The following is a 19,715-nucleotide window of genomic DNA, read 5'->3' on the forward strand; positions in this document are numbered from 1 at the left end:
TTTTCTTTGGGAGGGAACAAGAGGAAAAGAGGAAGGAATCTCTTTGGACAGGTAGATAATACATGAATCTGAATCAATCATCAAGAGTCGACCGATTGTGTAGCATGTCTAACTCTTTGCTGGCATCTTGATGTCTTAAAAACATATTTCTAGAAAGTACTACTTTGATTTTCTGAGACGCTTGTTCAATGATCAAAATATTGAGGTTGGGGTGAAGTTAGGGGTCACACAATCAATGTGGAAAGTGGGAATATTGAGTCGATGACACAAACAAATATCAACATATTTATGTGCTCTTAGTGTCTCTATTTATCTGGGTTTTAAAACAGTGGTGACGCGTAGATTTTGATTAGCGAAATGTCAATCAGAACGTAGGGTTCTTGATCAGAAGCATGGATCCAATTTTGAATTGTTCTTTGCCAATAGTGATTGCATGAGACAAAGGCAGAATGCAATTCGACCGAACAAAATATCGTCACCTTGCTGATTAAAGAGCCAGTAGCGCAGACCACCGTCTTTCCAAGAGAACAAAAGTAACTCAGAATTCATAAAAGAATGAGCAATAAATGAGCCCTTGTGGCAAGTCGTGGTGGATGATTCAAATGAATCTCTCACTCTTCATCAATTGCTACCCCATGGATGCGCCATTGATTTTACATTTTCCCCACAAAGTTCGAGGTTTTTGGTGAGTCATTCTCCCACCCTGATTTCCACTTGTTCCATCAGCCTTTCAGAGAGATGCTTAGAAACTGTAGGCGTGCGAGTACCTGAACCTTGGATTAAAATCTAAAATCGTAGTTTTACATCGTGAAACAAAATATTCATTCTTATCTACCTACTGAGAAGAATAATTACTGTTTTAGCAAGTCATGCTAACATTTTGAAGCTATAAGCTAAAAAAAAAGAATAATTGGTTTTAAATAGGGTCATCAATATTTAAAGCTATTGCCATCTACTGTTTAAAAAACTGTTTTCCTGAAAAATGGCGAGTTAACCAAGCCAATTTTGACGCAATGTCAGGTTGGATTAATATTGATCTTAATCGGTCAAGAGATGGTTAAACTAACAAATGTGTCATCTTGTTTTAGAATTGGACCTGCATTAATCTTTATTAATCAGTGGAATTGCTTAAGAACATTGAAGTCCACAAGGGAAATTGGCCTCCAAAAAAGTGAAAAAAGAACATTATATCTGTGAAACTGCGTGGCCTGTCTGCCTACATTATGTTCTACCTCTCTTTTTTTTAAATTTAACCATGAAGGCTGTATCAAATTTTACCATATTTACCCTCAACCCCCCCAAAAGGAAGGCATTTCCAGTGCTCCCCCAGGGAATGGATCTACCTTACTCTCCAATTGGAGATATTTAGTTCAATAGATATAATTTTTCGTTTTAACTTCACCTTCTTGCAAACACATGATAACTAGACCGAGATGACCAATCTAGTGATCTCTATGAAAGTGCAGCATCGCCGCCGACTGCCAGACTTCAATCATTTCTCTCTCGGGTCTCTCCCCTGATGACCAGAAGTGCCGGATACTCCCTCCTCAATCTCTTCTCACTGATCCCAGCTTGAACACAAAACGGCGATGAGTCGTTCATGTACGTGAAAGTCCGTGTTCGCTTATCAGTGTTTCTGAACGCCAACCTTACCTCCATCAGGCCGTGATCCCGTTCAGAGTGCTTTCATAGACTGTGAGCCAGTTACGACCCCGTTGATTTGAGGCTCGGAAAATGAGGCGAACTCCTTGAGCCTTAGAACCGCCACAGCCTCAGGAAAAGATACAACGAACTATCAACTATTGACCAGACAGACCGCGACTTTCCGACTACTTTCCTCGCCTAACGAACGGTACCTAGGCCTCAGTGTTCATTGCTCATTGGCCTACTTAGGACATCGGACCTTCTTGGCAATCCGCAAATTGTACAACAATCCTCGTTTTGAGACCCCCTTTGTGAAGTGCTCCGATTGATTCGTGTGTCGACAAAATGACCACACAAACCGGGATCCGACCCGACGATAAGTTGTCCGGATTCTTCGGCCAATGTCGGACTGGACAGTATCGCATGTTAAAAGTGGTGATAAAGGCCGAGAAATTGGTCCTGGAGAGCTCGAGCGAGGCCCAGGGCTCTTGGGAGAGGGATTGGGACCCCATGATCCTGGCCAATCTGGAGGACAGCTCGCCGTGTTTCATTCTATTCAGGTAAACGAGGTTAGCCATTAGTGGGAATGTTAACAGGTCGGCCTTTTGTCCCTTGAAGACAGGAACTAATCAGGACAGTTTTCATCTTCATTGCAGATTAGATGAGAAGGAAGGCGAGACCTATCGGTGGATCATGATTAGTTGGTCTCCGGATTCCTCCAGTATTCGCAATAAAATGCTCTATGCCTCGACCAAAGCCTCGCTGAAGCGGGAATTCGGCGGAGGCCAGATCAAGGATGACCTCTACGGCAATGTTCGGGTAAACGACTGAATTACGTCTTGACCCAGAAAGCTAGATAGAAGGAAAGAAATCTCAACCTGATATTTGAATCAAGTTCAAAGAAACTAATAGCGTGGAGTCAGAGAAAGATGGCAGATTTAGGATTGCAAAAAAACGGAACGGAAATGGGAATGGGTGAGCCGCCCTGTCCTCCATATATCATTGACATTTACACCCTTGCTTCACGTTGAGCTCTTCGTTTTCGAGAAGGAATTGGGTCAGACCCAAAAAAAGCTGTCACTGCCATATATTGTTGGCAGAATAGCGATTTGGATACATTTTGAAGGTACTCCTTTTTTTGTCCAGCCTGTCAAAAGTGTACAAAACAATTGTCTTCTTGGCCATTGGCTGACCGCAAACAAGATCGTATTTGCTCAAGAGACAATGGAAAAAGTCTGTCATTATCTCAGGGAGGAAACAATAGCATGTTAAAGTGAACCTATGTTTTTTCATTTCATTTTTTTAAATGATTCTGAGTTTTCGACCTTGCAGGCATATTTCAAATTATTTCAAAATGATATTTTTGGGCGTAATGGAAAGTAAGAATCGTATGATTCTCACTTTCTCTCATTTCGCAAACATAAAAGAAAATACACGCTGAAGTGTCAATTCGTTACATCTGAGACACAGATCTTTATATCCACATTATATTCTCATCGCTCCATTCGAACTGTTTCTCTTAAATTTGGCCTTGGTTTTACTCTTCAGGAGGACGTCAGTCTTGAGGGTTACCGGAAGCATCTCATCTCGGCCGCCGCTCCAGGTCCTTTGTCAAGGGAAGAGATCGAGCGCGAGGAGGTCAAGCAAGCCCAGAATGATGTGGCCGTGGGTGTGGACACGAAGCATAACACAATGGGAGGTGGGATCCATTTCCCCATGACCAGTGCGGTCACGTCAGCCTTGGGCGAACTGAAATCCCGACGACTGGACTACATTCAAATGAGTGTGGACACGAAGGCGGAGATCATCAATCTCGAGGAGAAGGGATCTTGTCCAGTGGAGGGCCTACCCAAGAAAGTGCCTGAAAACGCACCCCGATATCACCTGTTCTTGTTCAAACACACGCATGAAGGCGACTCGTTGGCGAGTGTTGGTAAGAAACCAAGAGTAGCACTTTGCTTTTCTATTTGGTGATGAGCTAACATTTGATTCGATTGTTTCAGTGTTCATCTATTCCATGCCCGGTTATAATTGCTCAATCAAGGAGAGGATGTTGTATTCCAGTTGTAAGAATGGAGTCGTATCCAATATCGAGGAGTTGGGCATCGAGATTTCGAAAAAGGTAAGGAAGCCAATGGATGAAGCCATTGTTTCGAAAGAAACCTTGCACAATCATTTTTTTCCTAATTTATGTCCGCTCAACGTCCACTTCAAGAGTGGACTGACAGGTTGAAAAAAGAATTTTCTTGCTCTCAAGCTTTTTTGTACATGGTTATCTGATTACACCAGTTATTGGTAGTAATTGAGAGAAAATATCAAGTATTAAAATGACTTTCATATCAATAACAATGTATGGCTAGTTTTTTGCCCTCCAATCTCAATTTTCAGTTGAGGGTCCAAGTCTGGGTCTAAATTTTGGAATTATCAACAAAATTGGCAAAATTTGATCTCAGTGCTGGAAAACCTGAACTAAAAACCCATAAATGGGAAGAGTTTGAAGGCACCCAGAATAAGAAATTCAAATGTAAGCTTGTTCAAAACAAAACTGGGTCAATGAAAAAATATCTACTTTTTTGTCATGGCTTTTTCCCCTCACTTTTGCGGACTTTCCTAACCATTACAGCTTCCCAAACCCTCTGTCGTTTGTTCTACTTTCTACTTACAGTCCTACCTTCAAGACACTTTAGCATATATGCAAACCATGCATTAAAAAAACATTAAATTTATGTCAAATTCAAAGAAAAACATTGCTCTCTTTCAAATTACCCGGATTTCTAGTTCATGGGCCATTCCCAAATTCCAGATCACATTAATGAAACATTTTCAAGCCTAAATGGTTTGAAAAATTTAGGTGGCCGCTGAGGCTCGTGTCAAAATTGACCACAACCAAGTCACTTATTTTACATTCCTAATTATTGATCTAGTCTAGTTGTTCAACTGAACAGTTTGACATGTACCAATCAATCTCAGTACGCTTGTTCAGGCAAAAATGATCATCTTCGTCTTCGCCTCTTTGTCCCCTTTAAGAGTGGTTGGATCTTTGTGCGCTCATATTAAAACGGGAAACATGGTTTTTTGGATGGCTTCCTTTAATTCCACCAATGAAATGTTGATTTACCATTGTTGATACCGTATTTTCCTTGTTTTAGATCGAAGTGGATTCTGGAGACGAACTCACGCCAGAGTTTCTGCAGGCAGAGTTGCACCCAATCAAAAATTTAAATCGACCCAAATTCGCCAAACCCACTCCTCCCAATCGAGGCAATCGACGAATCACCAAGCAACCCGTTTAAGCCTTAACTGTCCAAGGAAAGGCACACCCAATTTTGTACTGCTAGCCATATTTATCTTTTAAATTGATATTTGGCGCCTGGACGCATGAACAATTTCTCGCAATTCGATTCTTGCTCCACGGTTTCAAGTTGAAAGAAGAAAAAAAACGAAATAATTGACGCTGTTATTTTTTGTATGAATTGACCATTGCACACGAATTGTAGTTTCTTGTCATAATAAATCGTAGATATGTATGAAATCTTCTCCTCACCTAGCTATAAATCTGACTAAAGAATGCTGACACATAAATGGCATTGGATCGTCCAGGAATCTTGGCTTGAAGCACGAACCACTCATGGCGATCGAAATCGAAGCACTCGATCGTCCTTTCCGGACCTGGGCGTAATAGTGGCGATGGAGATCCACCTCCAAACACAAACAATTTATTATTCACGAACGCCACGGCCGGCGAATGGCGAGAAAAATACATATCCGGCAAAGTTGACCACGAATCCGAGTCCGGATCGTAAACCTCGGCCGTCTTGAGAGCACCCGGTCCAGGCGGAGCCAGGAGATTATCTCCCAATCCACCCACCACGTACAGCTTGCCGTTGGCCACGGCATATCCAGGATTGCAACGGGCTTGGGTCATGGGATCGACTTCGATCCAAGCATCCACTTCCGGATCGTACATTTCCACTGTGGATGTGTAGCCTCCGTCCAGCATCCCGCCGAGGGCATAGATCTTGTTCTCAAGGGCGATTAGTGCCACGGATGACCGCGTGTAGGTCATCTTGGATACAGGGACCCATTCTCGATCCGAGGGCGGGAGGTCAAAGTCCATTCGGAAGATCTCGTCCGTGGCGGCAGTATTTTGTTGGCCCTCGCCTCCAACGATGTAGATTTGTCGGCCCAGAGAAGCCATGCCGAACGAAAATGAGAGACCCGGCAGAGGACTAGAAGCTTCCCAAGTGTCTTCCACCAAATCGTAAAGGAAGCCGTTTTCGCAATGGAAAGGTTCGTTGTGTTGGGTGTAGCCGGAGCCCCCCGCGAAATAGAGATGTGTGTTGCCCACGGGACTCACTGAATAATGCATCAGGGCATCCACATGCTCATGGATGAGCGAGGGGAAGTCTTTAACGGTGAACTCAATGTGGTCGCCGTAGAAATTGATGAGAAAGAACGAGCGGGTTCGGTAGGGCATGGCCACGAGAACCACCGACGAATATCGAGGTCGAGAGGCCATGGATAGCTCTTTCAGATTCTGCATCTTGTCCAGTAGCGTGGAACTCACTACGGGCACCTCGGTTTCCTTGAGGACTCGGAGAAGATATTTGGTGGAGATGAGTTCAAAGCGGATGTGTTGGGACAACTCCGGGAACAACCCCAGTCGGTCATTATGTCGACACCACCGCAACATGGCTTCCAGCACAATCTCTTCCGTGACTGTGCGAAGTCGCCCATGGGATAGAAATTTGACTAGATCCTCTTTCTCGAGTTCCACAAAGGCTTGCGTGTCCACAAATTGAGCAAAGTGGTATCGAATGAATTTCTCCACCGCCTCGATCAACCTCGGACAATTGAATACACTCCCCACTTCTCGTATATCCAAATATGTATCAAACGTGATGTGTTCTTCAATCACCTTCAAGGTCTGGTTCTTGACCGCGGACAAGCCGAACAAATCCGCCGCCCGGATCAAGTCGATCACGTTCAAATGCGAGATTTGAACTTGTCCGGAATAGATATACTGAATCAATTGCTCTACTGCCTCGGCTTTGATGCCCAAATCTCCCTTGGGATCAATGGCAATCCGAGAGCTTTGACTCTCCCCGAATCCACCTGCTCTAAACATGCCCCTAAAGTACCCGGAACAACTCGCCAATACCAACTTATGGGCAGCAATCTCCCCTCCTTCCACTACCAGCGTTACATCACACATTTCATGGGCATTCCGCATTTGTCGGAGAAGCTCGCGGAACACTCCATCCGTCAAATGATTCTCAGCCGTCACTTCCTGAGCATGGAGAACCAGGATTTTGCCCGTAGTGGAACCTGCGGACCCTGCCGAACGAAGACTACCACTACCAGCACTGCCATTAGAAGAGGTCGACGACATGATGTGGAAACCAGCGTAGAGATCACAAGGAGGACGAACTTAGAGACTTATATTGTCTAGTGGATAGGCTTTGCTCTCATTTTGTTCCATTTGTAGGACAGGAATCAGAAGATTTTTGTCTGGTGCAAAAACTTCACAGAACACTTCAGTGAACGCGAGCAAAGGGTGACGGAGAGATGTGTGGAGGAATGACGATGATATTTAACACGATTCTTTTTTTTGTGGCTAGATCTTGGATGCAACGTGAGGATAGATAGGGGATTAGAAAGCGGAGTTTTGGTGGGTGTGTAAGGTGATTATGGTCTTATAAGAAGCATTAACTTCGACTCCATTGTTTGTACTTGGGATCTTTTTAACAAAGAATCAGTTGACAAAGGCTAGATGACAATAATATGTGTAATTTGATCATTTGTGATTTTATAAGATACAAATGTACCAAAGCAAGCTACTGTCAAGACCATCATTGTTAAAAATGACTGATTCGTTTGGATGTAACATTTAGGTTCCCTTATGTTAGCATTTTAAATTCATTTTGATTATCTAGGGAAGCATCTCCCCATACTTTTAACAAAATAAATATCCTCCTAATATCTCCCATAGAACGCACAGATTCTAGATTTTCCTCAAGAGTAAATCAATACCCCCTATTAATCAGAGATAGATAGTATTAACAGAACTGAAGCGATTTTGTCGCAGTATTTTCCCTCTCTGTTTAATATTTTCACTTCGACTATTCATATTCGACCTTACAACCAAAGCAGTATTCAGTCACACTATGGTTACCGCTTGATATGATATCACTTCAAACCCAAATCCGTTTCCGGACGTGCTAAAATGACCTCGAATCCATTTCCAAATATTCCAGATCGTATTTCCCCCAACGTATCCCCCTCATTCTTACCAAATCAACCTTTGGGATCGTCCCTTCATAACCTGGAATTTGAAGATGAGGATTTGGATGAGGATCAACTTATTGTGGCCTTGCACCTTGGTCAAGGGCGTTTAGGAGGAGCCTCTTACTCTTCGGATTCAGCCTCTCTCTCCGTTCTGAGCGATGTGACCGAGATGGGACCCGAGTTCCAACTCACCCAATCCTTGATGACCCAAGTGGGATCTATATTCAATGGCTTGTTCGAATGATTGTTGAATGCACAGGGCGGTCTTTTATGTTTGCAGGTGCGACCTGTTAAGGTTTTGGTGGGTGCCCGACAAAACGCTGAGTTTTTGGACCGAGTACGGGAGATTTGCGGCTTGGAAGCTCACCATCAGTCTAATGTATATAATCTAGGAGAGAGGGGCGATTCAGTTGAAGATGTTTTATCCACTCCTGGAGGTGATATCTCATCTTCTATTATCACTGCGGGTCGTAAGTTGAAAGGGTTGGAATTTTAAGCAAGTATTCGTTCAATTGCAAAGGAATGAATTTTTCCAGTGTCCACACTTATTACAAGAGATGCCGCGTTGACTAATGTGGAGCTAATATACCTGAACAGCAAGGATTTTGACTATGAATCTTGCCATCGGCGCGTTTCGGCTATTGAAATCCATCAGTTCATGCAACCAAATCGAGATGAGTCCGCAGAGCAAGATCGGATGCTGCACCTGCACAATCTCATTGATTTCAAAAGTGAAAATGCGATTCGATCTGCTGGAGCCCTGCTCAAATACTTAGACTTGAACCTGGGGCCTGAAGTGCCCAAAAAGAGGGCCAAGAAGCACATCGAGGAACCCGTCCCGACATTCATTCTTTCCATCAGGCCTTTGACAATTGAGAATATTTTGTCTTTGGATGAAACTACTTTCACTGCCTTGCAAATCTTCAATGCAGATTCACGGGCTTCCGGAAGCAAAGCTGGGAGCTGGAATAAAAAGCGAGAAGGACTGAGCCTCTTCAGCGTTTTGAATCGTTGTAAATCTGTTCTCGGCAGCAAATACCTTCGTCACATGTGCCGATGTCCTACCCGAAATCTGAACTTGATTCAAAATCGACAAGAAGTGATCTCGTTCTTGGCCAGTCCCGGTCAAGGGGAACTGGTCAAAGCTCTCCAAGGTTGCCTCACCTTGGTGAAGAATGTCCCCAAATTGCTCAAAGGTTTAGTGTCCACTCAAGCTAGCGTGAAAACTTGGAAAAGTTTGAAGAAATCGCTGCAAGGTGGTTTAATGTTGATCGAGGTCTGCGGTCAAGTACGCAACCCAGTCAACATCTTTCGCAAGATCAGCGATACTCCCAAGCAAGCCCTGTATGAAATCGCTAGCTTCATTGACCGCATCCTGGACATGGAGATGTCCGAGGAAAGACAAAAATTCACTGTCAATTCCGGAATCGATGAGGATCTGGACGACATGAGGCGATTGCACAATGGACTTCCCGATTTACTCTTGCAGATCGCCCAGAAAGAAATCATAGATCTACCCGACTTCATGACAGAGTGCACAATGATCTACGCTCCTCAAATCGGATACCTGCTCGCAGTTCAACCATGGCAAGACGATCTGGATGAAGACGACCTCTGGGTTCAGGATCTGGAATTCATGTTTTTGGCCAATGGGGTGCCACACTACAAATCTCGTCGTTGTGTTGAGTTGGACGAGTACTTTGGGGATACAGCCACCAAGATCTCCGAGAAGGAGACCTCCATTATGGTCCAATTGATCGATTTCATTTTGAAACGTACCGAGGATGTTCTGGCAATCACCAGATACGCAGCAGTTCTGGATTGCCTCATGTCCTTAGCTATCGTGGCCGGGGAACTGGGATGGAAACGTCCTCAAGTAATGCCGCCAGGAACATCAGATCTGAAAGTAGCCAACGGTCGCCATCCCCTACAAGACATTTGCTCCTCGACTTTCGTCCCCAATCATGTTTTCATGGACTCTAAAGTAAGTACCTTTATCATTAAATTCAATAAATACTTTTACAATAATGGTAGTTCCTCATTGTTTGTCAAAGGTTAGGGCGATGATTCTCACGGGACCGAACGCTTGCGGCAAGAGCGTGTATCTCAAGCAGATTGGACTCATCGTCTACTTGGCTCATATGGGCAGCTATGTACCCGCGGACCAAGCCGTGATCCCTCTGATGGACCGAATCTACTCACGCATTCAAACAGTCGAATCCATCTCCCTGGGATTGTCTTCCTTCATGGTGGACGTGAATCAAATGTCACTCTGCTTGAGGTCCGCCACACCCAATTCTCTTATTTTGGTGGATGAATTCGGCAAAGGGACCTCGGAAACTGACGGACTAGCGCTTTTGGCGGCCACTTTAGACCATCTCGCGACCCAAAATCCTTTCCTTTTGGTCACGACGCATTTCCAGAGCATCAAGAGCTGCCTTCAAGACGTGTCGAAGTTTCACTTTTTCACCTTTGACCACAAGATGGATGAAAACGATCGATTGGTGTATTTATACCGCCTTAAACCCGGCCTTTGTTCCTCATCCATGGCTTGTTACGTGGCTAGAGACGCCGGTATTGAGGAGAGAATTGTCCGGCGAAGTCGTGAGATCGCTAATTGTGTGGCCGAAGGCACGCCCATCAAAGCTGCACCCTTGATTTACAATTTCCAGCTGTGCGAAAGCCTGGCCGAAAACTTTATCAATCTAGATTTGGAGGATCGCTCATCAGTGGAAGCGTTTTTCGACGACCTTCAATCCAATAAATTATGGTAATACATATTCTATTCTGTCAAAATTTCAAGGCGCTCTTTCCCGACTAGTACAGTGTGTTCGAATTGGGCAGATCGGGAATCATCCGCACTCACAGCCGTCCACTCGTCCTCTAAAAGGATCAATTCGTGGGTTCCTTCAGATAGAATGGGTTCAATGGTAAATATCATCCCCGGGGTCAGGACTCCGGGATAGCGATTGGGCACATGATAGATATCGGGTGGTCCGTGAAAGTAGCTGCCAATTCCATGGCCGATAAAAGCCGGCACCACGGTATAAGGCGTGTGCGTCACGAACTCGGAAATAACCGACCCAATCCGATGAATAGGTTGACCGGGTGTGACGCCCTCAATGGCAGCCATTAAAGCGCCACGGGTGGATTCAATCAACTTTTGAGCCGGTTCATCCACCTTACCTACTGTGTAGGTCTCGGAGCAATCGCCGTGAAAGCCGCCGGTAAAGACGGTGATATCGATGTTAATCACGTCCCCTGGGACTAAACTCCGATTGTCTGGGATGCCATGACATGTCACATTGTTCACACTTGTGCACACACATTTGGGGAAGCCCTTATAGTTCAAAGGGGACGGATACGCCCGGTGGGTCATACACAGCTCGAGTACGATCTGATCCAAGTCATCCGTGGTCAAACCGGGTTTAACCCGGGAACCCACCTCATCCAACACTCGGCGAGCCAACTGACACGCCGCTCGAATACCTTGAATCGACGCTTGAGTATGAATTTCAGGCTGAGCAGGAGCCGGATCCGGAATTCCGGTTCTAGCATAAGCAGGGCATACAATATCTTTGGGAAAGGTATCCGGTGAGATTTGAGGGGTCACTTGTTGCGGCTTGATCACATCGTAGGACTTGGACGAAGGCCCTTGACCTCCAAAGAAGCCCCGAGACCCAGTCCATCCTCGGGCAAAGACCCTGAGGATCCCCGACTTGTACATTGGATAAGACAAGTCACCTTGAGAGCGATGGACAGCGATGCAACAGCTCCGTTTGGATCGACCTCTTGGGCCAGATCAGCTGGAGAGGTTTGCATACTCTAAAAGCAACGTGGGTTGGCAGAATGAATCTCTTGCCCAAAGATCATGAGCAGTTTCGACAGAGCGATTATTGGGATGGCTTCTTCCAGAAGCGGGGAGGGCGTGCCTTTGAATGGTACGGAGAGTACACCGAGTTATGCGGGATCTTGCACAAGTACATCAAGCTCAAGGACGATATCTTGGTGGTGGGCTGTGGAAACTCGACCCTGAGTGCTGATCTGTACAACGTGGGCTACCAATCTATGGTGAGCATCGACTTGTCGGATGTGGCCATTCGACAAATGAACCAAGTTCATGGACTGGAACGACCCGGACTGAGCTTTGTTAAAATGGACGTGACCGACTTGGCCTTTGAGGAAAATCGCTTCAGCTGTGTCTTGGATAAAGGTACCTTGGATGCCATGATGACCAATAATGATGCCGAAGTTCAAACCACCATTGACAAGATGTTTTCGGTAACGCAACATTGATGAATGAGCATTGATCCAAGGTTCATGTCAGTTATTAATATCGGTATTATAGGAAATTGAGAGGGTGTTGCGATTAGGCGGTCGATATATCTGCATATCTCTACTCCAACCCCACATCTTGGACTTTATAACCCAATGGTTCAGCCAACGAGGATGGCCTTTGCGGATTCTGCGATGTCAAGAGGCCGATGCCAATAAATCGCCACAAGATCGATTGTTCCCAGTGTTCGCGATTGTTGCGACCAAATTTCGCAAAATGCCCAACATCCCACAGGTAAAAGAGTGCATCTGATCTGCTTCTCAATCAGCAATGTAGGCTTGATTGAACGAAGATTATTGATCTTAGGTATTAGAAATGGCCTTGTCATCAGAGGGCCAGACAACGCGATTAAAAACTGTTCAAGATTTGATCCGATCTGTCCGCGGAGTGCAGCAATTTGCGGCGGTGCGGGCAGGTGCGGCCAAAAAGCGGTTGTTTCAAGGCGACGCACGACACGAGGACGTTTCTTTGGATTTACAATCGCCAGATTCGGATGTTCCCAAATACTCGCTGTTCATTGTGGATCGGGATCAGGCCAGTCCATTGAAATTCGCAGTTTTCATCGTACCTCAGGGAAGGTAAATCGTAACTTTGACCTGAAGCATGATCATTTGCACATTACCATAATGATATCTTGATCCGTCTCATTTCATTTTAGAGAGCCCGAATGGTTGTTCAGCACTTCCAAAGGCCGTTCTCAATTGGCCGAATCGGCTGGGGTGGCTAAGCTGATTGTGGTTCACCTTCAACGAACCCATACCTTCACCAACTTGCAGGCTGTTCAAGAAGAGTTATCAGGCATCGTTATGGATTTGGCGCCTCCGGATTTGCCACACAACACTCAAGTACCTTTTCTTTCATTGGGGGGAGATGGAGCCGTGGGTTCGAGAAGTGAGAGATGTCGAGGGAAAAGTAAGTTCTCAGGAGAGTTTGTGGTTGAGGACGTCGAGGTCAACGGTGAGCTCTTCAGGAGACTCATTTTCATGAACAATCCTAATCTTACGCAATCTGAGGCAAAGATTGTTTCAGGTAACAAAATCGGAACTGCCTTGTGTCATTTGTTTAATGTGTGTTCTATAGAAAAGCGAGTGTATTTTTTTTTATTTCAGTGAAATCAAAGAACAAGAAAGTGAAGAAAGTAGTGGATCACTCGTATCTTGCCTGTGCTCACCATTCTTATATGGTGGGAGCCCTTGGGTACAACTTCTCACAACCTGAAATCAAAGTCCTCCTTGTCGGTCTTGGCGGTGGAGCCTTGGCCACATTCATAAAAAACAATTTTCCCAAAGTAGGTTGTTTCAGCAACTCCTATCGATACGACAAAGTCAAAAGCTTGGTTGGGTTGGGCGAGTGATTTTGGAACTTTTCCGCAACATAGCTGCCTAAGTGGCAATGAATATCACGAAACCTAGTGTAAAAGTGGCAGTTTAAGTTGGTAAAAAATGAATGCTTATATTCCAGGTGACATTGGACGTGGTAGAGATTGATCCGGCAATTTCTCGTGTGGCGTCTGAACAGTTTGATTTTAAGGAGGATGAACGAACCAAGGTGATCATTGCGGACGGGATTGAATTCCTTAACACCATCAAAACAGGTGCGACAACACGGCATGGATTACATAATCTCTCACTTTATTCGTTTCGCTCATTCACCAAATCCATGATTATATACGCTTTGTCAAACATGGCAGGGTCTCTTAGAACAGAGGGAGATGAATATTTCTAGCAAAAAATATGACTTTTCCCCTTTCCTCGAGGGACACGAAAATGAAGAAGGTCAAGCAAACTTTCAAAGCGATGCCTGGAACTGATCCTATTTTCTCAAATTATCGACACGGGGAGAATGCACAAAATACTACCAAACGACAAAAAGGAAGGAAGGTGTTGTTGTAATAGTAATAATAATAATAATGGTTATGATTACAGAAACGTATGACGTGATCATGTTGGACGTGGACAGCAAAGACTCGAGCATCGGCATGAGTTGTCCACCCAAGCCTTTTGTGGAGGCCGAGACCATCCGTCAGATTCAACATCATTGCTTGACCAAAGATCAACAAGGTAGATGGGCTGACTTCCAGCCTTCTCAAATGTTGTACAATGTTTTAAAGAGGGTTTAAGGAGACGGGTTCGTAAAATTTATCGTGTGTTGCAGGTGTGTTCGTTTTGAATTTGGTTTGTCGGGACCCGAGTCTACGGCAGGAAGTGATTGCCACCTTAAAGTCACAATTCACGCACGTCGTGTCCTGTCCAATACCAGAGGAGGTCAACGAGATTTTGTACTGTTCATCATCATCCCAGCGCGAGGGCAATGTCGGGGTCCCATCGATCACCTCCAGCCACGCCTCCATCAAGGCCATGAGACGCGTCAACGAGACTCTGCGCAATGAGGATTTTCTTGATCTAGCGCAATCCCTCAAAGTCATGAAAGTGGTGTGATAAATACAGGGAGTCTATTTCGACGGGATCACGGGAATTCGCTCACTCTCATTCACATTTTTTGTAAAGTCAACAATGGGGGGGAGGGAAAGGGCGGGGGAGCACGGCGACGTTTGTGTTGATGCTGACTCTTGAATAGGTTGTAGGCAAGCCGGCGGGCGGGCGGGCGGGCGTTGCAATGTAGAGGCGTTCTTGTGGCGGCTGTATTCAATTGTTCTTCAATGCTAGTATTATATACCCTTAGATTAGATGTGGAAGGTGCCCTTCTCGTCGATGGTGACCGAGGCCACGGCAATATGGGTCTTCTTCACGTGCTGGTTCATGGAGCTCCGATTGGTGAACACACGTTCACAGTATTGACACGGGAACTTCTTGCCGTAGTGAAGCGACTCGCGGTGAGCCTTGAGGTTGGATTTCCTGCCGAACGTCTTGCCGCACTCGGGACAGGCGTGCATCTCCGTCACGCCGGAATGCTTTTCCTTCTTGTGACCGAACAGACTCCGTTTACTCTTGAAGATCTTGCCGCAGTCCGTGCAAGTCAGGTCGCTCATGGTGCCGTGATTCTCGAGGTTGTGCGCCGCAATGTTCGACAGAGGGATGAACTGATTGCACAAGCGACAGATGTGGAACTCATTCTGCGGCGAGTTCTCCCGATCGGAACTGTTGGAAGCGCCGCCGCCACCCGTTCGACTCTTAGGACCGGCCGTGGTTCGTCGCCGCACCACGCCCGATGCCGACAAAGAAATGGTCTCGCCAATCGTGATGGGCGAGGCGGACCGGCCATCGCCTACCTCGACTTCGGCCACATCCACGAACTGGTCCACGCTATTCTCGCCGCCATCCGGCAACACCACCTCTTCGTACACTTGGATCACCTCGCCGTTCTCGGTGGTGGTGATGACTTGACCGCGGGAGAGTTGCTCCAAGGCCGACACCGTCTCGTACACGGCCATTTCGTCCGACACGACCACTTCCGCCGAGTCCAACGGCACATTCCCGTCCGTGGTTTGAATAATGTAGATCTGTTGCTGCGGTTGCGGGCTCTCGCTCTCAAGAACGCGCTCACTGCCTTCATTCGACTCGTCTTCGAGGGCGATCACGGACGTGACGCACTCCTCCGCCTCCGGCGAGGGCGGTTCCGGTGATGTGGACACCATAACCGTGGTCGAAGGCATTGCCTTGGACCGCATGGCACTCGTGGTGGCCGTGGTAATCACGGGAGAACTGGTCACGCCACTCACCCGACTCACGGCCTCCAAGACCGTGGCCGCCGTAGTGTTATTGTGTCCATTCTCAATCTTGACCACGGTCACACCCTTGGGTCCGGATCGGACCAGGACCCGTGGCGAGTCCGTGCCCGTCATCTTCTTCTGACTCATGGCCAGTCCAAACCCACCCAAATCCTGGAGGCCACTCTTTCTTCCTCTCTTCTTCTTTCCGTGTCAACACCGATTCAGCCCGAGCGTGGCAGTCAGCCCAGGCAGCCTGATCGGCCCCTTGGCAGTCGGGCCAGGGCAGATGGGAAGCAAGGCAGCCCTTGCTCTGGGAGTTTGGGGCGGGCGTGAATCCGGGCCCTGGTTGAGGGGCGTGTTGTCGGCGATGGGGTTGGGGTGGTGGGGGAGGTCAGCTTGCTCAACGCTTCGAAATTGACGGGGGTAAACAGACAGCTGAATCGACAGCTGGATTTGAATGTGAAAACGGGAGAGACACCAAAAGCAGAGTGAGTTCAGAGAGCTTCTGATGATCTACCAAGGGCAGAGCAGTGTCACTACAAAATCAGGACTGGAGAAAAACGCAAAGGTAGAGCTATTCGATTGACTCGGCATGATTCTAGGTTTAGATGTGTGTGCTATTTTATAATAGTTGATCACATTGTGTTTCATACTTGGGGAAACGGTAGTTTAGGTTTGGAAGACAATGAAGGGCTGGTTACTTTGCAACAACGGCGTAAATTCACTTAATCAGCATAAAGAGCTAGAGACACTAGTGCATCGCCTAGAGAGACGCTGATGAACGGAGAAGCTACGCTCTGAGCAAACGCAAAAAGCAGCAGATAGTCAGGCTCGCCCTTGTGAAAATAGGTAGAACTGTCAATTGGGTATTTATTGGGATAATTTATGTAGGGTGATTCATCCTTCATGACAAACATCCTTCATGACAAACATCATTCATTACAATCCTCTCCATCAATTGAGGCTTGAAATGAGTCCATCGTGAGTGAATTTGCTTAGAGTTAACTCGAAACAATTTGCTTTACCCGAATACAAAGACATATAAAATGGCATACAGCTCTTTTACATGGCGTCACTGATGGATATAATCGGCCCAGCGGATTTGGCAGGGAATTGCCAGCATCTGACGTATTTTTACTGTGACTAAATCCAGTTCTTTACCATTTTGTACTTGATATCCTTGCGTTCCAAACATCTCATATTTTTCCATCAATCTGGCAGTTGACGACCCTTTAATATTTCAGTCAGTAATATTATGCAATATTTCATTTAATTTGAGAGGCTCGTGTGGAATTCCATGAGTATGAGTTTGACCTGAATCATGTAAAATCTCCCTGACTTTCCAGATCTCAGTAGCAGTTGCAAAGCGTTCGCCAGGGCAAGAGGGCAAGAGAGAGCGGGGATTCTTTCATAGAGTACGATCCACTAGAAAGTTATCACATTACATTTTTCTTTGGTTGATAAAATCTAAAAGGCACTCGAACTAAGTTTTTTTGCCTTTTTTATTATCAGGTTTGATATTCATACATCTTAATCTTGTTCTAAATTCGGTTGAATTTTCCCGACTTCACAAACAAAAAAAGTGAATCAATTGTGGCATGAGGCAAAGTAGGTATTTTAGTCTGTTCAAAATAACAAATCAATGAATTTTCCGGAGATGTAAATTCTGGAGTGTCAAGAAAAATCAAGACACCGGTGACCAATAAGCATCAAATGAAATCGATGATGGATCGTTGCAGAGTTCTCAAATCGTTTTGAAAATGTGCTCTTTGGCTTGAAAAAGTTTCCGACTGTTTCTTAAATGATGCCACTACAACTTGACGGACATTGAAGCTTGTTGCTTAAAGTTAACGATGACAGTATTGACAAGTATTGATCTCTATTCTAAACAAATTTGTATTGGCTATAAACTAGTGCTTGGGCGTGTCCGACAAAAGTCGGACTCGTGCGACTGCTCTTAATTTTTTGCTTTTGGCTGGACTCACCGAGTCCGACAAAAGACTTGAGTCTTTTGTTGCAATTTTACTTTTACTACGAAATTCTAAGTAGAAAGAAAAAAAATATATATTTTTGACCTGTCCGGACTCGATTCCTTTCAAAAAGACTCGAGTCCAGCTATTTTTTCCAAAATCGAGTAAATTCGATTTGTGGTTCATGACTTCATGCACAAACTTAGCTCAAAATCTTGACAAGTTGACAGTTCTAGCATCAGCTGATCTATTCTATTCATGTTCATAGTTAAAACAACACCTACTCACATGTTGGTTACCGAAGGATACGCGTACCTAACTAGCTAACTGGTATCCTGGCACGTAGTTCAACATCATGGAGAACTTGGCCAATTGGACCGACGACATCCCTCTGTGCAAGAATGCGGGCATCGGCAGTGCCAATAACGAAATCTACCGTAAAGACGGCAAACGGCTCGAGATGCACCCCATGCAAGACCGATACTTTCATTTCAGTCAAGAGGATCTCCAGCTCAGCACCTACGGTCTCTTCGATGGGTTTGGCGGTCCTGGTTGTGCCGACTTTGCCATGAAACGCATGCCCGTGGACTTGCTCTTGGGACAATTGTCCGCCAACAGCACCGACGAGGCCGTCAAGGACACGCTAAGACAGGCTTTCCTGAACGTAGAGCGGGATTACATCGAGTCCATCACCGAATCCATCACCTCGCACATGGTCATGAAGTTTGACACATCCGTTCGATCTTCGAATGATCCCAAACTCCGTCGCTTGGAAAGCATTTTGGCCGTTGGAACATCGGCCACGGTGGTGGTGACGGTCAATCAGAAGCTGTTCGTGGCCAATGTAGGCGATTCCCCGGCGGTCATATGCCAATTGATGCCCAACGGGCGAGTACGGGCTCTGCAACTGTCTTGTGACCACACCTTGGGCAACGAAGATGAAGTGTTGCGGTTAGCCCAAGTGGGTTTGAATCAATCTGATCACTTGAGATTGGTCCAACCGGGATACACGCGGTGCTTGGGCTGTCATCGAGTTAAGGGCGGGTATAAAGATGTCCCAGAATTGAGCTGTGCCCGGGATGAGCCCGTCTTGGCTGAACCCGAGGTTCAGGGAGGGATTCCCTTGGATCCATCATATCAGTTCCTGTTGATCTTCTCGCGATCCATTACCGATTGCTTGAGTCAGGTGGTGTCCACTGAGACTGGCGATATTTTAAGTGAGTTGTGTCGGATCACGGCCGATCAATTCACGGAAAACACCACACTCACGGGCGTGGCACAGAGTGTGGTGGATAAAATTGTCCGGATGCACCGAGAACAATGCGAGACTCGGACCGATTCACTCACCTCGTGCACTTCCAGAGAAGATATGTCGTTGTTGGTGCGGAATTTTAACGCTAAATTGTCTTTGGGGCGGAGGAAGAAAGTGAGTCAGGATTTGATTATGTCCATCGCCACGCCTTCGCAAGACTTGTTGATGACGGCGCACAATGAGACCATTGTTTCGAACCCGCCGAGACACAGACCTACACGATCCTCCACCACCACAGAAAGTTCCGATGTTGCAGTGAAAGTCAGGGACTTACCCGTGGATGAAAACGGCCGCATCAAGCCTTATGTTGATTTCTCTCACTTCAATCGTGAGTTTGCCAACTACAAGGCCCGCAATACCTTGATTCCGCCCCTGAATGGTGGGACAGAGTCATGAGCTATTCACGAAAAATTGTTATTTACCATGTTTGTTCTATTGAACCAAATAAAGTCAGATATTCAGTTAATTATCACGTTCCATTATCCGTTTGTTAAG

General features: G+C 45.9%; 7 protein-coding genes across 7 annotated transcripts; 4 read left to right on the forward strand and 3 right to left on the reverse strand.

Annotated features, from left to right (window-relative positions):
* The first annotated feature begins 1,481 nt into the window (after positions 1-1,481).
* LOC131892985 (twinfilin-1-like) lies at positions 1,482-5,176 on the forward strand. The gene is made up of 5 exons (XM_059242869.1): positions 1,482-2,204; positions 2,301-2,463; positions 3,193-3,577; positions 3,648-3,766; positions 4,794-5,176. Exons 1-5 carry the CDS (start codon positions 1,990-1,992, stop codon positions 4,935-4,937), a joined length of 1,026 nt encoding a protein of 341 aa, XP_059098852.1. The 5' UTR covers positions 1,482-1,989; the 3' UTR covers positions 4,938-5,176.
* On the reverse strand, positions 5,090-7,351 carry LOC131892981 (kelch-like protein diablo). Its single transcript, XM_059242865.1, has one exon. It carries the CDS (start codon positions 7,034-7,036, stop codon positions 5,189-5,191), a length of 1,848 nt encoding a protein of 615 aa, XP_059098848.1. The 5' UTR covers positions 7,037-7,351; the 3' UTR covers positions 5,090-5,188.
* Positions 7,352-7,829: 478 nt separating this feature from the next.
* Positions 7,830-10,706, forward strand: LOC131892979 (mutS protein homolog 5-like). The gene is made up of 4 exons (XM_059242862.1): positions 7,830-8,143; positions 8,213-8,402; positions 8,469-9,916; positions 9,987-10,706. Exons 1-4 carry the CDS (start codon positions 7,871-7,873, stop codon positions 10,704-10,706), a joined length of 2,631 nt encoding a protein of 876 aa, XP_059098845.1. The 5' UTR covers positions 7,830-7,870.
* LOC131892986 (methionine aminopeptidase 1D, mitochondrial-like) lies at positions 9,911-11,785 on the reverse strand. Its single transcript, XM_059242870.1, has one exon. It carries the CDS (start codon positions 11,657-11,659, stop codon positions 10,715-10,717), a length of 945 nt encoding a protein of 314 aa, XP_059098853.1. The 5' UTR covers positions 11,660-11,785; the 3' UTR covers positions 9,911-10,714.
* LOC131892980 (eEF1A lysine and N-terminal methyltransferase-like) lies at positions 11,691-14,735 on the forward strand. The gene is made up of 8 exons (XM_059242864.1): positions 11,691-12,213; positions 12,281-12,502; positions 12,575-12,846; positions 12,927-13,297; positions 13,378-13,556; positions 13,730-13,862; positions 14,194-14,328; positions 14,423-14,735. Exons 1-8 carry the CDS (start codon positions 11,782-11,784, stop codon positions 14,704-14,706), a joined length of 2,028 nt encoding a protein of 675 aa, XP_059098847.1. The 5' UTR covers positions 11,691-11,781; the 3' UTR covers positions 14,707-14,735.
* LOC131892984 (zinc finger protein 333-like) lies at positions 13,879-16,521 on the reverse strand. Its single transcript, XM_059242868.1, has one exon. The coding sequence runs from the start codon at positions 16,083-16,085 to the stop codon at positions 14,952-14,954; it is 1,134 nt and encodes a 377-aa protein (XP_059098851.1). The 5' UTR covers positions 16,086-16,521; the 3' UTR covers positions 13,879-14,951.
* Positions 16,522-18,131: 1,610 nt separating this feature from the next.
* On the forward strand, positions 18,132-19,686 carry LOC131892983 (TGF-beta-activated kinase 1 and MAP3K7-binding protein 1-like). Its single transcript, XM_059242867.1, has one exon. The coding sequence runs from the start codon at positions 18,264-18,266 to the stop codon at positions 19,614-19,616; it is 1,353 nt and encodes a 450-aa protein (XP_059098850.1). The 5' UTR covers positions 18,132-18,263; the 3' UTR covers positions 19,617-19,686.
* The last annotated feature ends 29 nt before the right edge of the window (positions 19,687-19,715 follow it).

The sequence above is a fragment of the Tigriopus californicus genome, chromosome 2 (assembly GCF_007210705.1).
Source record: "Tigriopus californicus strain San Diego chromosome 2, Tcal_SD_v2.1, whole genome shotgun sequence".
In the NCBI taxonomy this organism is placed as follows: domain Eukaryota; kingdom Metazoa; phylum Arthropoda; class Copepoda; order Harpacticoida; family Harpacticidae; genus Tigriopus; species Tigriopus californicus.

Coding starts and splice junctions, on each gene's coding strand:
- LOC131892981 (XM_059242865.1), bottom strand. CDS start 7,036: ATGTCGTCGACCTCTTCTAATGGCAGTGCTGGTAGTGGTAGTCTTCGT.
- LOC131892980 (XM_059242864.1), top strand. CDS start 11,782: ATGAATCTCTTGCCCAAAGATCATGAGCAGTTTCGACAGAGCGATTAT. Junction 12,503..12,574: donor AAATGCCCAACATCCCACAG/GTAAAAGAGTGC, acceptor TATTGATCTTAG/GTATTAGAAATGGCCTTGTC. Junction 13,298..13,377: donor TGAGGCAAAGATTGTTTCAG/GTAACAAAATCG, acceptor TTTTTATTTCAG/TGAAATCAAAGAACAAGAAA.
- LOC131892984 (XM_059242868.1), bottom strand. CDS start 16,085: ATGAGTCAGAAGAAGATGACGGGCACGGACTCGCCACGGGTCCTGGTC.
- LOC131892986 (XM_059242870.1), bottom strand. CDS start 11,659: ATGTACAAGTCGGGGATCCTCAGGGTCTTTGCCCGAGGATGGACTGGG.
- LOC131892985 (XM_059242869.1), top strand. CDS start 1,990: ATGACCACACAAACCGGGATCCGACCCGACGATAAGTTGTCCGGATTC. Junction 2,205..2,300: donor CCGTGTTTCATTCTATTCAG/GTAAACGAGGTT, acceptor TCTTCATTGCAG/ATTAGATGAGAAGGAAGGCG. Junction 3,767..4,793: donor GCATCGAGATTTCGAAAAAG/GTAAGGAAGCCA, acceptor TCCTTGTTTTAG/ATCGAAGTGGATTCTGGAGA.
- LOC131892983 (XM_059242867.1), top strand. CDS start 18,264: ATGGAGAACTTGGCCAATTGGACCGACGACATCCCTCTGTGCAAGAAT.
- LOC131892979 (XM_059242862.1), top strand. CDS start 7,871: ATGACCTCGAATCCATTTCCAAATATTCCAGATCGTATTTCCCCCAAC. Junction 8,144..8,212: donor CCCAATCCTTGATGACCCAA/GTGGGATCTATA, acceptor TTATGTTTGCAG/GTGCGACCTGTTAAGGTTTT. Junction 8,403..8,468: donor TTCTATTATCACTGCGGGTC/GTAAGTTGAAAG, acceptor GAATTTTTCCAG/TGTCCACACTTATTACAAGA.